General features: G+C 38.7%; 3 protein-coding genes across 3 annotated transcripts; 2 read left to right on the top strand and 1 right to left on the bottom strand.

Moving 5' to 3' along the window:
* The first annotated feature begins 11,371 nt into the window (after positions 1–11,371).
* On the top strand, positions 11,372–13,595 carry LOC147164412 (glutamine amidotransferase-like class 1 domain-containing protein 3, mitochondrial). Its single transcript, XM_086090392.1, has 4 exons — positions 11,372–11,611; positions 11,693–11,864; positions 12,695–12,893; positions 12,982–13,595. Exons 1-4 carry the CDS (start codon positions 11,417–11,419, stop codon positions 13,175–13,177), a joined length of 762 nt encoding a protein of 253 aa, XP_085946518.1. The 5' UTR covers positions 11,372–11,416; the 3' UTR covers positions 13,178–13,595.
* A 791-nt stretch (positions 13,596–14,386) lies between these two features.
* acod1 (aconitate decarboxylase 1) lies at positions 14,387–18,257 on the bottom strand. The gene is made up of 5 exons (XM_086091470.1): positions 18,075–18,257; positions 17,827–17,988; positions 16,679–16,768; positions 16,401–16,600; positions 14,387–15,665 (listed from the first exon to the last, which is right to left on the bottom strand). The coding sequence occupies exons 1-5, from the start codon at positions 18,084–18,086 to the stop codon at positions 14,705–14,707; spliced, it is 1,425 nt and encodes a 474-aa protein (XP_085947596.1). The 5' UTR covers positions 18,087–18,257; the 3' UTR covers positions 14,387–14,704.
* A 1,664-nt stretch (positions 18,258–19,921) lies between these two features.
* On the top strand, positions 19,922–22,274 carry kctd12.1 (potassium channel tetramerisation domain containing 12.1). Its single transcript, XM_086091171.1, has one exon. It carries the CDS (start codon positions 20,113–20,115, stop codon positions 20,974–20,976), a length of 864 nt encoding a protein of 287 aa, XP_085947297.1. The 5' UTR covers positions 19,922–20,112; the 3' UTR covers positions 20,977–22,274.
* The last annotated feature ends 1,008 nt before the right edge of the window (positions 22,275–23,282 follow it).

The raw sequence follows: 23,282 nt of genomic DNA, 5'->3' as shown, positions 1-23,282 counted from the left end.
GATGCTGCTGAGCTTGGGAACTCTTTGCAACTTTTATTTTTATTTGAAATTAAAACTAAGATATGTGAAAATGTAACATGTCAGATATTTTGAACATTTGGAAACATTTATTTACTCCTAGAATAGTTATTTACTTGTTTAAGTTTTCATTGAGTTTAACATTGTGTTAGAATTTTAAAAGAGGTGTCTATTGTCTAAGATGAAAAAATAAAAACATATTCCAAATCTGACATCTGAAAAAGGCATTTCGCTAAAGTTAAATGTTTGAGTTTGTATTTCATTTTAGATTTTTATTTTTATTTTGCTGCCAATGTTTCCCATAGAGTGAAAGTAAATATTGGCTATCATCCTCCTTGACTAATCAGTATCGGCCTTGAAAAATATATATATCAGTCTATCTACAATAAAAAAAGGGGACAAGGGAACTTTGGCAAGGCTAGATATTCAAAATAAAAAGTTGTAATTTTCAGTTTCACAAATTGCAATAAAAAAAAAGTGTTTATTTTTTGGTTCTAATTGTTTACCCTCCACAAGACTTTTATGTTAATATTATATACATACAAGATTGTGTATGCATCATCATCATATAAAAATATGGAGGCTTATTTTAGGGTGTCAACATATGACACCAATTTACCTCAAAATCAGTTCGTTGGATTTCAGTGCTGAACAAAGTTGAACAGGGCGGCTATTGTCCAGGGAAACAGCTGAGATTAAAATGTTTTCCGCCTTATCCCAAAGTCAATTGGGATAGTCCGAGGAACTGAAATCAGGATGGGGGATACAGTATTTAACATTCAAATCAAATCAAACTTTATTTATACAGCACCTGTCATACATTAAAATTGAACAATTAAAATACCCGCAGTACAATAAAAAGATAACCCACCCCTCCCCTTAACATTTGCAACTAGTACCTTTAATACACAATGCGTTTGCATGACATGCAGCTATAGCGCCCTCTGCTGTAGACAAAAGTGAAGGGTTAGTATTATGTAGTGTACTGTATCGCCTTTGGCCCTGCTGGTACAAAACAAGGTGGGCATATTTAAATAATAAAATTGTTAAAAGCGCAATGCATCGTGTTTTTCTCCGTTGATGAAAGCAGGTAGCCTAAATGTGTAAACAAGTATAGGCTATGCATGAAATAACGTAATGGAGAAAGTATTAGTAATGTAAAAAGATTTGAAATGATCTGCCATTGTTGCCATGGTAACAGGGACTCTGTATTAGATTTACCTGATTTAACAAACAGCATTTCTCAATGACTTTTTATGCACAGGGCTGGACTAGCCAACTGGCAAAGAGGGCAGATGCCCTGTGGGCCGGCCTCTTTTTGGGCTCCTTTAAGTATTATTTTTCTACATTGTATCCACTGGCTCACAATTTAGAGGGACGAGGCCGTTAATCCATTTCGAATATAGATAGCAAACTAGTCTCAAACATCATCAATTAACATCAATGACAGAAGTACATGTTGGACAACAGTTGGGCCAGTGGGCCTAAGTCAAAATGCCAGGGCCGATTTTTTTGTGCCAGTCCAGCCCTGTTCTATGGGAATGTTGTCTATCCTTGCTAATTTGTTGTTTGCGATTTGTGACAATGCCCGTTCTACCCCTGTCATTAAAATGTCCGGTTCATTCTCATACTCTGCCACCTTTTCTTACACAAAATATAGTCAATTTGGTTCTTAGTGTTACCATCCAGCGAAGTCCATGTATAAAGTCTACTTGTCTTCATCTCGAATGTGCTGATGACCACGTTATTGTCAGCGCAGAATTCAACTAATCTATCTCCTGCTATTGGTGCGTACACTTGAATCAAGGAGATGTTGATCCCTTGGCCTTGTAAATGTAGAAGGGTCACTCTGTCACTGGCTGGCAGGCTTGGGGAGTAACGGAATATATGTACGGCCGTTACGTAATCAGATTACAAAAAAAAATGTAAATGTAGTCCGTTACAGTTACAGGAAAAAAACATGTAATCAGATTACAGGTACATTAATTAAAATAGGAATTATTTTGAGGGATTACAAATCCTACGATGAGAGCGAGCGAGAAAGAGAGAGAGCGAGTGAACGAGCGAGCAAGCGAAAGAGAGAGAGACTGGTTGACGTCGTGTCGGGCACGCGGCCTGTTTAAAAGGGTTCACGGACGAAAGGAGGAAGTAAGTGGCCATCGGTATTTACGGTTTGGAACAAACTTGTCTTGCTGAAGGACCGATTTTTCTTTAACAAAGGAAAAGTTTCATCTGAGAGTCGATCCTGCGGCATGCTACGTACGCTGAACTTCTTGCTAGCTGCCACTACAACATAATGTGAGTTACATCTTCTGAACAAATATCCCTCCCACCAATTCACCATACACAATATGGCTTAACTCGTGACTGGGATAAAAAGTTTATTTTGCAGGTAATGTCACGCGTGGTCATTCTCATAGCATTATTAGTGCATGTGCGCGTGGGTGAAATGACCGTGGAAATGTGCTTTGAAAAGCATAATTTGTCCCTTTTCTCCCTATTCATTGGATATCTGGATGTCTGTCTGTGGCCTTCAATCAATCAATCAGTCAATCAATCAATATATCTATACTGTACATGCATTTCAATGGTTGCCAATTATACAAGGATTTCTGCTATTGGTAGGCTGCCCGGGTCCCTATCACCTGCAAATAGCAGGGGCGCACTGTATAGAAATATAAATTGTGGTGATATTTTCGTTTTATTTTGACTTCATGAGTATACTGGAGTAATCCAAAAGTAATCCAAAGTAATAGTTACATTACTTTAATAGTATGGTATTTGGATTACATTACTAACTACATTTTTTAGCAGGTAACTTGTAACTGTAATGCAATACATTTTAAAAGTAACCCCCCCAACCCTGCTGACTTATACCCTAGTACAGATTTTGCTATCTTCTTTTCAACAATAAAAGCTACTCCTTTATTCCAGCATGTTTCATGTAAACAATAGTATATCTTGTGCTCATTACCAGTCCACTTCAATTCACTGATGCCTAGCACTTCCTATGTCTAATCTCTCAATTTCTTGCTCTACAACATCACGTTTCCCAATGCTCATACCCCTGACGTTCCATGTAGCCATTTTATGTGGCTTAGTAAAGCAGGTCCCTCGATTTCCTTTGCTAGAAATTCCAGTCCCCGTACCTCCCGGAGGTTTTGGTGCAGTACACTGCAAAAAGGAAAGTATACATTTTAAGAAAAAAATGTAGTAAAATAAGAAAATTATTACTTCAAATAAGCAAAATTATCTGCCAACAGAACAAGAACATTTTACTTAAATGTACCTGTAAGATTATGAAAAATAAGAAAATACTAGGCCCAAAATTAGAAAATACTAGGCCCATCAACCACAGCGGTCTTGAAAATAGTATTTTTGGACAAAAAAAAAGTAATATTGACTAAATAAATAATAATAATATTGATTAAAATACATTCACAATCATTTGGCCAACTGGGCCTCAGTGTCAAGCATGGAGGTAACAAGGTCCCATTCAAAAAAAATAAAATAAAATAGTATGACCAAGGCATGGATTGAACCCACTATCTCACAGTCTGAGGGTAAACACTTTACCACTAGACCACTGAACTAGTACTATACTGGCTGGAAAGAAGAAAAATGAGCTTAGTAAATATAACGAAACCACAAACTGATGATTTTTACAAGAAAAAATGCTTAGAATAAAGTTCTATATTGAACTTTTGTCTGATTATTTTCCCACTTTTTCCCCCCATTTAATCTTATTACAAGATTATGCAAAATCTTAAAATAAGAAATTTAATTTATGAATCCCCAATTCAGGGCCTTTGATGTTTGGTTAGCCATCTTAAAATGTGGAAAATGCTTGTTTTAAGCCTCACAGTACTTAAAACTGGCTGTTAACACTCAATGCCAAGACTGCTTGATCAAATAAGATAATTAAGTAATGCGTATCTTAAAATAAGAAGAATGATTTAGTCTAACAATCTTATTTTAAGTACAAATAACTTGTCAGAGCAAAATAAGTAAATTTAGGTTACATTTAAGAAATTATATCTTACTTATCTTAGGTTTGCCTAATGGTAAGTCCGCCTCTGTATTGTAGTAAGATTTCATTTTGTCTTCCTTGTATCTGAAAGGAATCAAGTTACATCCATCCATCCATTATCCAAACCGCTTATACTCATGAGGGTCTTTAATATTATGGTTCTTGGATTACATGACTAACGACATTTTTCAACAGGTAATTTGTAACTGTATTATTATGGGTTACTTAAAGTAAACCTCCAAACCCTGCCTATTTGTCATTAAATGATTAAATTATTAAATAATAATGTTAATCAAATTATTACTAAATTATTAAAATAATTTAATAATAATTTGACATTATTATTTATTAATTTATTTATGCTTTAATCTTAATTTAACCAGGAATTTTCCAAGGGAGTTTTGGCTAAGAGCTGGCAAAAGTTACAGTTGCAACACAACTGAAATGACATGATAGATTAGATAAGACAATTACGAGTTAAGAAGGCTGAAGTGTTCCCCGTCTGGATTTCAAGTAATTCAAAGAGATACGCTCCATTCATTTCCAGTAGGATCCATGTAGGATGCATTATCCCCCCGTTAGCTATCCGACTGTTAAATATGCGTTGTCCAAAACATGTTTTGCGAAAAAATGGATGGCCAATGTTTTTCTTAACAATTGATAAAGCATGAAACATGATGAGTCAATAATTTGTAAAAGTGACACTCACAAGTGTGGCCTGATCAAAAGTATACATTTTTGAAAAAATATGAAATTTGCCAATTTGTGATTTAGGAGGTTTTGACCACCAGCGATACTAAAACATTGAACGTGAAATAATTACCACTGACCTCTTTGTTGAAAATATGAAGTATTCATGAAAGTAATACTGTATAAAGTAAGGATGTAACAATAACGGCAAAATCATGTTATCGCGATATTAAAACTGCCACAAGATATCGTCGTTGTCATGTCACGATATTTAAAAAAAGTCAGGTTGATTTCCATTTGTGCAGTTCTCGCACCCTCTGGTGACTAGTTTTTTAGTGCAGTTTAATTTCCACAAAGCATGTTTTGGCCCTTCTATGTTTAAAATCCACGCTAATGGTCAGATGAAGGGGACGTAATATGTTTAGGAACAGAGTCAATATGTGCTTGCATTAGTAAGTACCTCAATATATATTTGTGTTGTTCCGATAACGTTTTTTGGCCCCCAATACCGATTCCGATAACCAGCTTTGCAATATCCGCCAATGCCGATACCATACCGATACCTACGTTTTTTTTTCTCAACATGAAAAAGCTGTCCTGCCATTGGCTCAACGCATTCAAGGGCCATTAGGATATCTTAGCTCGGCATGCAGTGAACATATCACACACCAGTGAATGTCGTGCATGAGCAAGACACAAGATGCTGCAGCCAAAGTCCTATATTAGCGTCAGAATTAATGATATCGGCATGTTACTTGTTAATACTCACCGATACCACTGTTTTAATGCAGTATAATATATTTTTATATATAATATTTATTAATATTTTTCATTGCTGTAATGTACAAAAGCACAATATTGTGTGTTTCATTTAGTATGAGCACTTTTTTTTTTACGATATTGTGACCTTTTTTTGTATCGCCAACCTCCCCACAATATCGTGATAATTATCGTACCATGACCTTCATATCGTGATAATATCGTATGGTGATGTTTGGATATCATTACATCCCTAGTATAAAGTGCAACTGAGTGTTGCTGAGTAACGTTTCCAAGCAGAATAACTCTTGATAGATGCACACCAAAACATTACTTTTGAGTACATTTGAAATTCAATGACATTATTTGGTAAACATATTTCATTCTAAATCATCCCAGTCAGTTTTTTTTTCTAAGCGAGATGATAACAGTCCATGCAAAAAAAAAAAGATAATGGCTTGTGTTTTAAAATAGCAACAGGTGCCCATTTTGAAAGTTGAGTCTAAAGTATTCAAATATAGGTTCTTCTTTTTCTATGTCATACAGAATGTTCTCCGTTATACATCATTGTTAAAATATTATGTTATTTGTATTACTAAATAATAATTATGATCAGGATCGTTATCAGGTACAGTTGTGCTTGAAAGTTTATATACTCTTGGGATATGGAAACTTATGAGCATGCTGTGTAGTGAGAAAAAGTCTTAATTAATGCCCATAAAATCTATAATACGGTGGCAATTGTTTTGATATTTTCAGAGGTTGAAGCGGACATGAGTCGAGATGTGCATTTCAATTTTGGTGACGATTCATAACATATTTGTGTCATTAAGCGACGTTTAGCGTTCGTATATTTACAGTTGTGCTCATAAGTTAAAAACTTTCAGACACAACTGTATCTGCAGAGCTTGCTGATGAGCGGATCCTTTGAATTAGGTGTGTTGGAGGAGGGAAACCTCAGTGTAAAACATGAAGGACTGCGGCCCTCGAGGATCGGAGTTTGATCATGCTCCAAATTGTGCTCAGGTGTGAGTGGTTCTTTTGACAAAAGAGACTTCTTTTTTTTTTTTACTTTGAAGAGAAAGCACATTTTTCATTTTTTTTCATTTCTGAGGTGGTGATGCAAGTTTTTTTTTGGGGGGGGATGTGTGTTAGTGCTCTGAGGGGGAAAACAAATATTGCTGTTAGTTAGTTTCAAAGCTTGTTTGTGGTCAGGAGAAATAAAAAAAAATCCCAGAAGGGAAAACAACAAAAAGCAAAACTTTTTTGGAATGATGTAATTGTCATTTTGATTTCCTATAATCGAGTAAAAATAATAGATACAAATTGGGAAAGGGATTTTTTGCGATTTTATTGTAAAATCACATTTCCCAGCCGTACATCCGTCTCTGGAGGCAAACTACAACAAGATGGGCAATTAAGAGGCACGTCAGCAGTGTGTGCAACGTCAACAGACTGGGATTGACTTGTTATTGTGTTCTGCTGTCATTACAACGTTTAATTAGAAGGGAAAGAATGATGTAAAGATAGTGTCGTAACAAGGTCAGCCTCTGGGGGAGGCTAATGATGAGCTCGTGGCCACAAGTGATGTTCACATGGGAGGTTGTAATCTGGCAAACAAGTAAAGTATCTGGACCACACCAGCAAAGTGTTACCTTTAGCACGTTGAAAATTACAGTAAAGCCTGGTACACACATCAGGATTTTTCAAATCTTAAGATTATTATTATTATTATTATTTAAAATCTTTGACAGACCCCCACATAAAGATAACAAAATTGGGAATTAAACCGTTAAAACACACACATAAATATTGTATTCCACCACCAATAAAGAAAACAGTTCTCCAAGGTCAAGCTTTCGCGTGATCACACGTAACTTCACGTACACAAAGATGACCAGGCACATTATATAAAAAAAAAATTTTTTTTTTTTACATCATCAATCTTATACTTCTGGCTGAATGTCATATACACAAATGTTGATACATGAATCCATTAGAAGTCAGACAATATATGAAATCTAACAGTTCTGCCATCACCAGCATGACTTTTTCCGGTCAAAGCAGCCCTCTCGCCACGACTGTCACTAGGAGTTCAAATGGACCCTCAGCTCACATTGGACAAACACATCAAACACCTCTATTAAACCTCACCTTATCATCTCAGAAACATTGCAAAACTCCGTAAGAACTTCCATAAAGTGCAATACATCCAGAACTGAGCTGCCAGGATCCTGCTGGGGGGTGCGCAAGTTTGACCTCATCACCCCCATCCTGAAATCGCTGCATTGGCTCCCGGTGTCCCTCGGAATTGAATACAAAGTTTCCTTCCTCGCCCACCAATGCATTCAGTCATGCCTCAAAGACCTCCTTAATACCGAAGACCTCCAACGAAACCTCCTTCAAGTCCCCAAAACCAAGCTCCGCACTCTGGCCTTCTTCTCGGTGGCTCCCAGGCTGTGGAATGCTCTCCCCGAGCGCCTATTGACATTTTTAAATAGGCTTTTTTTTTTTACTCTGCAGCACTTTGAGATTGTTGAAATATAAAGTGCATCGCAAATTACATTTATTATTATTACTATTATTGTTATTATTATTATTAAAATTCTCGACAATAATATGTTCTCTACAGCCACACTAGTCTAAATACAGTATTCTGGTTAATATTGTGTTATTGGAATATGAGTTCAACAGTTTTGTTCAAAATCAGAAGGCGGCCATTTTGAACACTTGCTGTTTACTGAAGATCACATCACAGTTGCTTCGTGCTCAGGCAACGACCAATCTCAGCTCACCTGTTTTCTGAAGCCGAGCTGCTCAAAATCATGTTCTTTGCATTCTTTGGTCAAACTAATGGATAACCATGATGCCAGTTGTGGGGTAGTGTGTGTAGAAACGGATGACAAAAGTTACGGTTCGGATCGGATCGTTTTTCGGATTAGCAAAAACAGACAAACAAACAAGATAAATAGTACTTTGCATTCATTTATTTTGTAAAGCGCTTTTCCCCATTAAATAAAAAAAATATTTTCAAAATGTCTAATATAGCCCTTTAGGATTTAGGAACACAACTTTTAAGTGCAATATGAGGCAGAAACATTATTTTTAAATGGTTCATGTGTAAAAAGTATTAATGGCTTAAAGTTGTGTTCCTATAATCTAAACAGCTTTTTTTTGTTGTTGACATTTTGAGTTGAATGTTTTACTTTTTTAAAGGGCAAAAGTGTTTTATAAAATAAACAAAGACAAAGTTCTATTTCATATTTCTAGTTCCTAAAGAAACAACACGTGATCGGGAGAGTCACCCTCCCCCACGCGGTGCTCTCGCCACTCACCAGATGCATTCAAGAGTTTTGATCGTCCCTCTTTAGGAACGCTACGGAGACGTACCTTGCTTTCTTTATAGGAGTTTCACATTGCTCGGCAGAGAGCCAGCCGCCATTCTACGTCACTGCGCACTGAATGCGTTGCAATGCGCCAACAATGCCGGAAAAAAACAATTTTATTTCCCGGTTGGCCGCCAGGTGGTGCTGTTTATTACATTTCATACACAAGGGAACTCAATGTGCTTTACACAAGGAAAAACAACAGCTATAAGCATCGACAAACGCAGTAGTTAACAGAGCAAAAAAGAGAAAACAAAATTAGGTTGCAAAATGTACTAAAAGAACATACATTAGACAGCGGACTTTAAAAACATTTAGCGTAAGGAAGTTTAAAATAATGATAATAATAAAAAGGGGAAAAAACTGACCTTAATCAAAGGTATGTGAAAAAAAGCAAAGTTTTCAACCTGGATTTAAAAGCATTTACACTCAGGGCTGACTTCCCTTCTGTTGGCAGCTTATTCCACTTGTGTGCAGCATAACAGCTAAATGCAGCGTCACCGTGTTTACTTTGAACTCTTGGTTCCACTAGTTGGCCCAAGTCTGTAGATCTCAGAGCCAAGGAAGTTAAAGTGTGATTGCAGTTCATTATTATGAGCGCTTAAAAAACAGAAAAGTTGTCTTGTATCGTGCCTTATTTATTAGGCTTTATGTTTAGAGAATATTAAATTAATTTCCTTATCACTCTTGACTTCATGTTTTCATAATTGTTCAGATATACCGATTGTGATCTAGTAAGTTATCATTTTTGATCACATACGACATAACTATTGACGTCGTTTATTGGAATGTTAAACTATTTTAGATTGCTACATTAAAACATATAAAATGATATAGGTTCATTAAAACGATGTAAACTAAAGTGGGCCGGTCTAAGCCAGTTACAGTGATTTCATGTTATTTTACATTCAGCATATAAAATCAAATCATAGTCTACTTTTGAACATTAAACGATCGTTTAAAAATATAGGGGGAAAAATCTGTACTATCAAAAAAAATAAACATTGAAATTCTGTTATTTTAGGACTTTTCATTTATTTTATTACAGTGTACCCTGTTATGTTGAACTTAAAAGAGTAATTCAACAGAAAGTGAGACTTTTGCTCCACCCCTCACTAAGTTTTGAAATCGGCGCTCAAAGGGGGTGTTGCCTGGAGGGCCGTTGGGTTGCGAATGGGAAGAGGGTTGGGCGTGGTCTGGCTGTGATTGACAGCAGCAACTCGCTAAGAGTGGCGATTACGTCATGCGCCACATGTGACGTAGTCTATAACTTCTCGTGTAATTGAAGGACAAACAGCCAAATTGTGTTTATCTCAGTGTTTAACCTATAGATGTCACCAAACACACGGTTTTTGCGCTAAATTCAAACTTTCAAAAAAAACATGCACTGAAATGTCAAAATAATAACCAGGACATGTAGACAGCATTTATAGACACCAGTTGATAAAGTTTATCAGTAAAAAAAAGTTGATTTAGTTACCAGTGTTGAGTTAGCTTCGCCTTCCCCTTCTCAAACTTGCATCTTATCACATTTAGCATTTTTTTCTTTACGCTGTCACGTTTTTATTGCTATCTTGTTTAAGACAAATAAAAATCAAATCAAATCTCTACCCGGTTTCACCTGCTTCACAGCAATTGGGTCCACCCCATACTAAAATTTCACTCAAAGGCTACTTATGCATTTGTTGCATGATATAATACTCTCTTAATTGAAAAGACTAAATATATTCATGATTATGGACTGCTTTTAAAAATGTCCAGACACGAGGCCTCAAAAGGAAATGTGGTCAAATTAACTGTTTAGGCTGCATTGCGAAAATCCAAATGGTCAAGTGGCTGCACCTCTAAAATAGCACAAAGCAGTAAGAAAATGTATTTGTTAAAGGGAGACGTCTAAATGCAGCTACTGGATTGGATTGATGTGCCTCTTGATGTGCTGCCATGAGTGTAGTGCTGCCGCCTAGTGGTCCTAAAGTGGTATAAGTGCAGTTGCAGTTGGACAGTCGCGCTTGAATTGTCCCATCCAGTCTGGTGCTGCAAGTAGAGAGCTTTACTTTGAGAGTCATAGCATTTCAGAGGCTTGACCCAGGATGTTTTAAATTTCCATTTATATTCTTCTTTTTTTTTTTTTTTTTTTTGATTTTTTTTATTATATTTTTCTAGCCATTTTTATTTTCACTTTTATTTTATTTTATTTTGGCGCAAGTTAATATTTTCAAGTGCGCGCCACATTATACATTACGGTACAGTGCTGTGTTTGTGTTGTAGTTCCCCTCTCTGCCACAACCCCGCCGAGCAGCACCGCGCCATTTGTGCATTTCAACTACCTCTCTGTTCTGCATTGCATGGCACAGGCTCTCTCTCTGGTTCTGAACTTGTTGTCTATCTCTCTCACTCACTCTCTCTCACTCTCTCTCTCTCTCTCTCTCTCTCTCTCTCTCTCTCTCTCTCTCTCTCTCTCTCTCTCTCTCTCTCTCTCTCTCTCTCTCTCTCTCTCTCTCTCTCGTCCTCCTGTCTGTCACCGCCAGCCGCCATGATTAGTCTACTTCAAGTGTGTGGACGAACCTTACTCACACGCAGTTTCGTCCAAGTCGCGAATAAAAGCTTCTATTCGGCACAGATGAGCAAACGTGTGGCCGTGGTTTTGGCGGGCTGCGGGGTCAATGACGGCAGCGAGATCCACGAAGCTTCCGCCATTTTGGTGCATTTGAGCCGAGGAGGCGCAAGTGTAGGTGAAAAGTGAAAGTAACGTCCGCTTGTGACGCGGGGCTTGGCGCGTGCCGTGTGTGATGTCGTGCCTTTGTTCCAGGTGAGCATGTTTGCTCCCAACGTGGAGCAGATGCACGTGGTGGACCACGCAAAAGGTGAGCCCACGCAGGAGAAGAGGAACGTGCTGGTGGAGAGCGCCAGGCTGGCCCGTGGAAACATCCAGGACCTTTCCAAACTCAGCGTCAAAGATCATGACGCCATTATTTTCCCAGGTGACGTCATTTTTTGGTTCCTCGTTAAATGACTTGTCACGAATCGATGCACATCTTTTTTTGGCAATATTAAAATTCTTGAAAGTGTTGTTTTCTGACTTCTTATCTGAGAAAATGACAACCTTAACACTTGCAGTATTGCAGGAGTTTTCTTGCAATATTGATTTTTTTCCTCATCCTTTACAATTTTAGTCTTCCACGATTGCAACTTTTTTTTTGCTCTAGCATTATGACATTCGTCTGGGGATATTGATTGCATCTGTTATTTAGATCGTAGACTGTTTTTCTTGCAAAAGCATGACCTGTTGCAATATGCGACTGTTTGAAAATCATAAATACACATCCCCACGATAATATTGCAGTTGTGTTCTTGTAATATTTATTTTTAATTTATTCTAACAAAATGTTCATTTTTTTATTTTTTATTTGGTGATCTTGACTTTTTTTTTCTTTCTTTTTTTTTTTGAAAATGATGGCTTTAACAAATTTTTATGGAAGATAGCATACGTTTCACTCATATTTTACAGACCTTAATTACAGAATTTTGTTACAGCTGCATTTTTTTTAAGGTGATGTAAGATAAAGTTGAGTTGTGTTGTTTTACACTGTATAAAACCCTATTCAACTTGCCAGTGATATTATATTATAGTGATATTTTTTCTTTTATGTTACTGTGCCATTTGTGTGTGACTTTTTACTTAAAAGTTAGTGCTGTGTGACATTGATACTCTTTGTTAGCCCACCTATGATAGCAATTAGCTAGCGCTAGCTAACTATGTGTTTGAACAAAGGCATGCACATTGATAACGGTTGTGGTCATATTTGGGCAGGTGGTTTCGGGGCGGCGAAAAACCTGTGCACGTGGGCAGTGCAAGGCAAGGACTGCACGGTCAACGGCGAGGTCAAGGCGGTTCTAGAGGCGTTCCGCGGCGAGGGCAAACCCATCGGCCTCTGCTGCATCTCGCCTGTGCTGGCCGCAAAAGTGTTTCCTGGATGCGAGGTCACCGTAGGACTGGAGAATGATAACAAGTACATATAAACCATTTAAACTTTACTTACCCCAAAAAAAAAAAACGCCAAAAAAGTCATCGAGGGTATCTATTCCCTCGCCTTTTAGGTATCCCAACACGACGGACACAGCGGCCGCCATCAACCAGTTGGGCTGCAAGCATGTGAGCACAGGTGTGAGCCAGAGCCACGTGGACAACAAGAACAAGCTGGTCACCACCTGCGCTTTCATGTGCGACGCGCCCATCCATGAGGTCTTCGACGGAATCGGCTCCATGGTGCAAGGTGTGCTTAAGCTAGTGTGAAGCAAACTCAGAAAAATGGGTGAAGCCAGCCTTATTGCAAGCGCTAAATCGATGAAAAATTGTATTAGGAAATGAAGAAGCACGTCCACATATAATATGCAGCACCTCGCTTGACTCCTTTTGTTTAATTGTATAGTTTTTTTGTAGGCAATATTATAATAATGCATAGTGGCTGCAGTCAGATTTTCCACAGGGTATTTTTGAGCACAGTGTAGGAGTGCAGGGGCTATATTTATTTTCACATTAAAATTACAAAACTACAGAGCTTTGTGATGGAAAATAAGAGGTAAAAAAAAATAGCCAGTGAAAGTCGTCGACCTGTCTAATGGTGTGTTATTGTATAGAGGAAAATGCAATAAAGGTGTCCAGCTCATTGTGATACACACCAAGAAGAGTTGTCTGCAATGTCTAAACTGCACCTGTCTCGATGTTTCATTCTATTTTTATTTTTGGAATACAGCAGACACACCATACTCGCTGTTCAGCACCTGCTTGTTGCATGTTCATGTTTTTTTTTCTAGTGTTAGAATTTTTTTCCCCTTGCGAATCTAAAATATTATTGAATGTTCATCAGTGGCTTTTATTGTTATTGAAGAATCTAGGTAAAAAAAAAAATCCAAGGCATTCTAATGATCGTCAATTATATGCGGATTCTATTCGCAGGCTGGTCCAGTCCCTATCCCCCGCAACTAATGGGGGCCCATTGTAACAACATTTTGTTTCCGAGGGAAGGGGAGATAAAGAATAAGGTTAAAATGATCAAGAAGCAGCATTTACCTGGTTGTTATGCTGCATGTAAATAGAAAAAGCTGTCAAGTGCCAACAGAAGTAAAGTCAGCATCGAGTGTAAATGCTTTTAAATTCAGGTTAGAATTTTTTCCATATTAATGATAATGATTAAAGTCTAGAAGCATTTAAAAATAAAATTTTGGCTTATATGTTGTTTTAGTAAGCTAAGTAAGTTACCATTTTGTTTGTAAATGTTTTTAAAAGTTGTACTTTTAAATATGTGAAGCACATTGAGTTACCTTGCGTATGAAATGCGCTATATAAATAAAATGGGCATTTCCGAATTTTATTTATTAGAATCCAAATTTAGATGTGTGCGTTTCTTTAGACAATGACAAAAAATTTGCTTTTTTAATTTATTTTGTGAATTAAAGAAGCAATCTAAAAACATTTTTTTAATGAAAAGAAAAGTGCAAAATTTATATAGATACATGTTTTACATTTGACAAAGATTTTGGGGGATGAAAAGGGAAAATTAAGACATTTTAGTTTTTGGATGAAAAAGGAAAATTCAGAAATGTTTTAATCTCTAAATTGGGAGGACTTAAAAAAAATTGGAAACAGATGCCTTTTATTCACACATCAGTAGTTTTTTGATTCAGGTTTTAAATTATTGAACATTTACTTTAAAAAAATCGAAAATACAGCACGTTCGTAAACAAATGTTTTCTTAAAATGATTGATTTGGTTGATACAGTGCTTGATTTTCATTGGAGGGAAAACATTGTCTTGTTTTGCTCATCCACTTTGAGACAAAGCCCTTGAGCCATATCGGTGGTCACAGTCTTCATTCGTCATCCTCATGTATGAATGCAACGCCGTGCATTCTGTCTCCATCTCCATGTTCCTTATGGTGTCCATCACCCCTTCAGCTCCCTCTGAGCTCAACACAAAGGAAGCGTTGGCCATGAATTTGTCCACCAGGTCCTCCTGCCTCAGCGGCTTCCTCCAGTGTCCGTAGAATGTGTCGCACCTTGCCGACAAGCTCTCCCCTTGATAGGTTTCGATGATGACCTCGCTGTACATCTTGTCAAAGCTGGCCCGGTTATCCCCAGGAACGTGCACCTCTACTTTGCCCAGGAGCTCCTTGAGATCCCGACGCTCCCTTTGAGCTCTGCTGAATGAGCCCACTGACACGCCGGCGTCCAGGATGGCGGAGCAGGCGTTGAACTGGAAGGAATGCCTGGCCTGGTGCTCCGTAGTGGGAAAAGGGCAGTCGATGTACTTGGAAGGCGGAACTTTCAGTGTGATGCGTTTGATCTGACCCACGTCCAAGTTTGGGATCTTAGCGCGAGCCGCCAAAGCGGCGTCGACCACCCAGTGCATCCCCAAATGAGCAGGCACGCGTTTGAATGCCACGTCTTGCTCCTCAAGGACCCAAGCGGAGCTACCGACACCAGGGAGCGTCATCACAGACGGGTTGTAGTCTTCGTAGTAAACACCGAAGCCGCACTCTACGTCCAGGATGGCCCGGTTGCCCTCCAGGCCCGTCTGGGCCAACCGAGCGGCCTCCAGGCCCCTTTGGGCGGCGTAGCCCATGTGCAGGGGCTTGGTCTGGGTGGCGGCATTGGCGAGCGGCGCCCCCGCCGAGCACGCCGCGATGGCCAGAGCGTTGGCGCATTGCTGGGAGGATAAACCCAAAAGCTTGGCAGAGGCCGCCGCGCTGCCCATCACGCCAACCACACTGGGAGGGTGGAATCTGAAGAGAGACATTTCATTAGGTACAATTGCATCATGCACAGCAGGACATTTGGAGATACATGCTTTTCATTGGACGGGGACAATATATACATATTTTTTGTGAACAACAGTTTCTTGGGGATCATGAAAAATCAAAAAAATACTTACGGTTACTTTACTGTAATAAATAATTGTTTATTTTGGCTAATAAAACCCACTGAATTTGAAGATACGTGTTTTTCATTGGGCAGTGTCAATAATACAGTATTTACTTTATTTGTTGACACCAAAATGAAATTTGAGTTTATATTTTTTATACATTAAAACAAATCAGGTCAATTAAAAAATAAGTACATGCTTTTCATTGACAGCGATAGCAATTGTTTCGTGTGATTTTGTTTTGTATTTTTATCTTTAAAAAACATGCAGTAGCTACTGTATTCTTTTTTTTGTTATATTTTTTTGTGAATATTTTTAAGTATTACCCAAAAGCAACATAAAGACAAATATTTTAAAACTCACAAAATGAATAACATAGCATAAACATGATCCGATAGAATAGATGGTGTGATTGTGTGAAGTTCCTTATTTAAACCACCAGAGGGAAGTGTTCTTCCACCACCAATAAATAAACGCATGATCTGACATTTGACCCCAACGACCAAACATACCAAAGTGGATATCATTGAAAAGAAGCACACAGTCCAAACTTCCTACTTCAATTGGAGTCGTTGGGGGGATGCTGTGTATGTACCTTTTAGGGATGTCGAAGGCCTCCCTGGAGAACCTCAAAAGTCTGCCCTGCACCTCAACGCCAACATTGAAAGCCAACAGCAGTTCCACGCCGGAGGGCCTCGTGGGCGTGACCTCCACCAAGGCCAGTAGCGCGGCCAGCACGGCCCCCGACGGATGAGTGGCGGGGTACCACGTGTCGTCAAAATCCATAGAGTGAACCTGGAACCACGAAGGCAAAAAGTTTCAAACAGACGTCATGTGACTGTGGAGTGCGACATGTCATGTGACCCAACTTACTGCCACACCGTTGACAAATGCGGCAAAGTGCGGAGGCGCAGTTGTGTCTGATTTGCCCCAAACGCTGCTCTTCTCCACTGAATGGAACAACTGACGTCATCCACAAGAAAAGAAAGGTAAACTAGTTACTCAGCTTAATGTGATTTACTTGCAATATGAATACATTTGATTATCTTTTAAAAAATAATTTATCTTACACTAATATTTTGACATTTATGAAATAAATGATGTATGTATAAAGTGCATTTAAAATATATGTAATTATATATATTGTTACCTTCAAATTGTTATTCTTATTAAATTTTTCCAATTTCCGATTTGCAACAATATCTATAATATTATTATCTAAGTATAATAGCCATTCAATGTATATACTTTAACATGTACTGTATATGCAATAAGATGTAAGATATACATTTGTAATTTTGTATATTGATACTGTTCAACAAAAAAGCATCTAGCCCTCAATTTTGTGATATAAAAAAAATAAAATAAGGGCATGTCTTTTTTTCCTTTGGAGAGTGATTACTACTACTGTTACTACTACTAATAATAATAAAGCTGATCAAATTTCATTGGCAAAATCAAAGCAGTAGCCATACAACCCTGTTCATTACATTTCACATTTTAGTTGCAATTTTTGCAGTAAGAAAAAAAAAACATTGATGCAATGCAGTTGCACACTACCACAAACTACAGTATATAACTCCAATAATAAATAAATACCTCTCTGACAGAGTCACTCTAAACTATAATAAACTATAAACAATATTTGAATAACAGAGCTAAATGGATTAACTCTATTTTTTTTGTCATTTTTAATTTGAGTGAAACTGAACACGCATAGAAAAAGCATATTTTTTGAGTAAACTTTTACACAAAATATTGATACATTTTATGGATGTTTGGACTTGGACCACTAATGCTCTAATCCCACTCTAGTTGCTGGGTGCTCATTTGTAAAAGACAATACACAAACTTTGCTATGGTACAAAAACATATAACTATCTTATAAAAACCAAAACAAAACAATGGTTTTCTATTTGTATTGCTCCAGTGTTTTTTTAGAAGGCAGATTTTTTTTTAAATAGCTTATATGTATTGTAAATGTCTGTCTAGTTGAGAAGTATCCATGAGTTGGAATGTACCTGGCTGTACTTGAGAGCTTTGTTGAAGACATCCGTCCTGGATCCAAGCAGGCCCACGCCAAGGGTGTCCAACATCATCCGTTTACTGCGCCTAATCACGCCATCTGTCAGGTGGCCGGCGCCCAGGGCATGGATGGCGGCTCCGAAGCTCTCCGTAACACCCTGCAATGGATAAGGTAAACAGCCACACTCAAAAATCACTCACCATGATCATCCAGATCCGAGCTACTCGGAAGACATTCCACTACCTTACGCAGCATCTCTCGTGTCTCAATGTTTGCGTTGATTGTCAAACGTCCGAAAGGGAAGCTCCTTTTTATTAGGGCCCAGTGGCGGAATGTCAAAATTTCCAAAGTGGTTGATAATGGTCAAGTGGTGTCTTTCACAATGACTGAATGTTGCGTTTGGTACGGTTTCACTTTCATATACCATTACTGACCTCATGAAAATAGCTTTTTGGCTTTTAAAAAGGTTGATTTATTTGTCACCTGCTTAATCCTGTAAGAGCTCTGAGTTAAAGGTAATTTTTTTTTTTTTTTATGTCCCATCCATCACACAGTTGAGGTTTTATTAGTTTTCTAATCTTATTTTCCCCTGAGTTTTTAGACGGTTGATAAAAAAAAAAGAAGACAAAATACAAAACTCAAATTAGTAGACTTGAGCGTTTTAGTACACTTATTTTTGTTGTTGTTCTCGTATAGACTAGGAAAAAAGCAACTAACCAGATAAAAGCAACTTCGTCATGTGTTTCATAATTTAGTTTTTTTTTGTTGAGGAAATGACACAGCCTCGGCCAAAGCAGCCAAGTCGGGAATGCATGTGACACACACCTCTGGGAATGTCTGAAGATAAGGAAAGAAGAAGAAGAAGAAAACAATAACAAAATGTTCACATTGCAGTCCGAGCTCGTTGGTGCGGCACAAAATGGCAACAAAAAGCTTTTCCATGTCCTGTGCAGTTTTAAAGTTGGATTGTTTATCTTTGAATGCAGGCTGGAGTAAAAGTTGATGTGGCCAATTTAAAGGACTCTTTCTTTTTATTCAACTTGACCTTTAAAAGATGATTTTTTTTATTTATTTAAAGAAGAAAAGCGGTTCCAGATGAGCCGAAACGTTGACATTTTGCTGTTGTCATGCCGAATGAGCAGCAACAAAAACAAACTTAAAAAAGTACTGAAAAGATCAAGATTGTGAAGCAGGTTGACTTCCAATTTGTTCTCACTTTCTGTTTGTTTTATTTGTCCTCTTGTAAAATAACAGTTGAGTCTATTAGTCAGTTCCAAAGTCAAACTGTCACTTAAATTAAACTTTAATTAAATGTAAAACAACACTTTTTCTTCATTCACTCTTATGAATAAGTCTCCAAGAGACTTTGGGGTGGGTGGGTGTTTTGGGTTTGGGGTTTAGAGAAGCAAGCGGTTTTAAAACTACAAACACCCTCTTTAAGTAACATTTTAACTTTCTTTATTTCGACCAGTAGAACAACAAGCTGACCGACTGTGAAATCAATGCCCACCCTGCATCTCTATTACAGATAGCACGTCCACAAGGGGGCGCAAAATCCCCATACAAATGTCAAAGATTGCGCATCCCGTTCTGAATTAAAATGATGTTCCTGCTTTTGTCTCCTCACTTCTTGATTATTGCAATTCTCTCTTCACCTGTCTCAACAAGACTTTATTAGACTGTCTCCTATTAGTTGACTACACCTTTAAGCCTTATTTAAAAGCTTCTTAAAAACTGTTAAAATTAATAATATAAAATTATTATTTTCTTCTTTTTTTCTTGTTTTAACTGTAAAATGTTGTGATTCTGTATTTTATATTTGTTAAACTATGTGAATTGAATCACGATGTGAGTCCCTTTAAAAGTGCTACAGTACTATTTTGAATAAATTGACTTGCTTGTTTACCGAACAGGCGTACCTAATGAAGTGGCCGGTTAGTTAAAGATGCCTGCATTTCCATCATAGCAGCGAATGGTGTCAGTCTGACCACATTTACAACCGAGTGTCACATACACGACGCAAGTACACGTAGGCAACATTTTAACTTCCACCGACGGTTGAAATCATTTCACGTTGCCATATTTGTTTGTCCACTCCTCTTTATGCACAGCATTCATTTACAGTACATTAACTGCAGGCAGTACACCCCCCCTGCCCTTTCCTCCCCCGGGTCTACGCTTCATAAGCCGTGTGCAGTCTCTTGAGGCTCAGTCAGCCAGCCCACGGAAGGAGCCGACACGCACACGGACACACGGACACACGGACACGCACCCGGACACGATGGCTCTGGCCGAGGCGTGCAAACAACGTGACGACTCCCACTTCCCGGACATCATCGAGCTGAACGTCGGGGGCCAGGTGTACGTCACCCGGCTCCAAACTCTCGTCGCAGTGCCCGACTCGCTCTTGTGGCACATGTTCAGCCGCCGGACCCCCAAAGAGCTGGCCAGGGACACCAAGGGCCGCTTCTTCTTGGATCGGGACGGCTTCTTGTTCCGCTATGTTCTCGACTACCTGCGCGACCTGACCTTGGTGCTGCCGGACTACTTCCCGGAGAGGAGCCGACTGCGCAGGGAGGCGGACTTCTTCCAGCTTCGGGAGCTGGCCAAGAGGCTCTGTCCGCAGATGAGCAAGGACAACTCCATCAGCGAGGAGATCAGCCACAGCGACACCGAGGACGGCGCGCTCCCAGGCGGCCAGCCGCCGTGCGCGTCCGCCGGGGGCGCGGAGGTGGCGTTACGCATCGGCACAGCCGTGCGCTCCCCGTCTATGGACTCCAGGAAGTCGGGCTACATCACCGTGGGCTACCGGGGCTCGTACACCATCGGCCGGGACATCCAGACCGACGCCAAATTCCGCAGGGTGGCGCGCATCACCGTGTGCGGGAAGACCTCCCTTGCCAAAGAGGTGTTCGGAGACACGCTGAACGAGAGCCGAGACCCGGACCGTCCGCCGGAGAGGTACACGTCGCGCTACTACCTCAAGTATAATTTCCTGGAGCAGGCCTTTGACAAGCTGACCGAGGTGGGCTTCCACATGGTGGCCTGCAGCTCCACGGGCACCTGCGCCTACACCAGCAATGACCCCGGCGAGGACAAAATCTGGACAAGTTACACCGAATATGTCTTCTGTCGAGAACAGTAGCAACAGCACTTTTTAAATGCAAATAATTAAGACCCTTTACTGAGTCCTTGGAATATTAATTACCCTTCTGACCATATAAAATGCAGATATTATTGTACCCTTTAGAACTGCATGGTTGTAGACCAGTGTTCCCCAGTCTTTATTGAGCCATGTGCATATTTGATATCACACTATCAAGTAAAAACTCACAAAAAAAAAAAAAATACTATAGTGAACTGCCTTTCTCCCTGCCTTTTCGCCAATTCCTTTATGGAACCTCCACCCTCCCATATTTGCTGAAAAATTCACCCCTCTGCCATTTTTGGTGTCACCGTTGCTCACAACTGTTTAAGTGAGTTAAGGAGCTTTATTTTGACCAAAGTAGTCCTTTGCCGCCATTTTGTGGCCTTTTTAGGTTGTTACTCGCGGATTTTTAACCTTCTCTGTCCCAATCTCCTGTCAAATAGCTGAGGTTCACTGTACTGAGATAATAGTGGGAGTGGAAGAGCATTTCATTGTTCTGCCTGTCATGATACATCGCCGGCATAAGATGAACAAAGATACGGCATTCATAGTATTTTTGGACCAATGAAGTGGAATCATCATATAGGCTACTAAAAAAATATTTATAATACTATGTGTATGTCACATAAAAGTTTTTCAACAAAACAATTTGGTTCCAGTAATAACATCCCCTTCAATGAACCTATTAACTGTATGTTGAACAACATTTCAGAAAGAGATACGAAATTTGGCTCTTGTTAAGAATTGAAGTTAAAAACGCACAACAATTTGAACCTAATCCAGTTAAAATTGTGACCTGTGACGTGGAAGAAATGTCTGTGGTGACAGACGCTGTCCAATTTAGTGCAAAGCAGTGGCATACAACTTAACATTAGTCTCGGTCACAGTCCAACATCTGATTTTCATCTGTGATCACTCACTGCTATCTTAATTAGGATGACAAAACAATAAGTTCCTTGTTGTCATTTGTTAAAAGACCCCAATGTCCTGACAGTGAATCTACCAGATTGGCTCTGCTATAAAGAGGAGTCCCCCCCCCCCCCCGTCTTTTTGCATATCGCTCTTGTCCAATAAAAATAATGTATTTCTTTCTTCTCTTTTTTTTTTATATTTGCCCCCCCCCCCCCCCACCCCTTTGATCAGAAACAAGAAGACAGACTAAGAAATTCAGACAATTTTAGTTGGTGGGATGGCAGTAGCTGCTTCAGCTAATAGTGTAGCATGATAGCAGTGCAACACGGTGTTACTCACCAACAAAGTGGCCATTTTGTGTATGAATAAACTCATTATACTTATGTTGTTTTTGGAGTATTTTTTTTTCAGTGTGTGTCTGAGAACGTTCCTACCATGTGCTTTCAAAAAGCATTGCCACTTAGGCCAATCTTGAAAATGTTACTTTTGTCCAAAATGTCCAACCAAATCGTGGCAGGAGAAAGTATAGTTAAAACAGGGTACACGCAGAGAGACAAACGGGGCACATTTTCCCTTAATTTTTTTGTTTTGTTTGTTTGTTTATTTCACAAAATCACACAAGCCATAAATATAATGACACATCCGTGCGATCAACAAAGTTTTCTTACAACGGAGAATACGTTTTTGTTTGAATTGTGAAAAGGGACACCCCAAAAAGATATGATCTTATTAAACGGGGGTCCAGGCCACCACAATGAACAAGAATTAATTTACATGACGAAGTGCAGTGTATTAACTAATAAATAACGTATGTCATAATTACTAACAAGTGGTTATTCTAGATACATTTATAAAATACAAAATAGCTTCTAGTGTGGTCAAACAATGTGATATATGGGTTTCATTTCAGATAGATGAAATAAAACCTATTGGATTAATTGAAAGATTTGATTCGATGCGAGGAGAGAAAGCAAACACCGTACCACAATATATACCAAATAATGTTACAATAATGTAAATGTGGCTCGAATAAGGATTTATAAAGTGGCAGTAGTGCTTCTTTTGGTAAAAATGTCCGTACTTTAAAAAGTAGTCCTACATTTTTTGATTTTCTTTTTATAATCTCGTCAATGTGTTTCCTAAAAGTGATACATTGATCTATATAGACTCCTAAAAAATTTACAGAATCAACTTTTTTTAATAGAGATACCATCGAGAGTTACATTCATAACTGGATCTGTAAATTGATGAATGCCAGTATGGAAGACCATATAGAAAGTCTTCCTAATATGTAACGATCATTTGTTACACTTGAACCAAGTATATATGCCTAACTGCTCATGATCTGCTTCAACAACTCTTCTTTCTTCTTTTTTTGTTCTGTATTTTCT

The sequence above is a fragment of the Leptonotus elevatus genome, chromosome 12 (assembly GCF_054856555.1).
Source record: "Leptonotus elevatus isolate MCC_2025b chromosome 12, RoL_Lele_1.0, whole genome shotgun sequence".
Lineage (NCBI taxonomy): Eukaryota > Metazoa > Chordata > Actinopteri > Syngnathiformes > Syngnathidae > Leptonotus > Leptonotus elevatus.
Note: the sequence above shows the minus strand (reverse complement) of the source record. Positions and strands in the feature narration are given on the sequence as shown.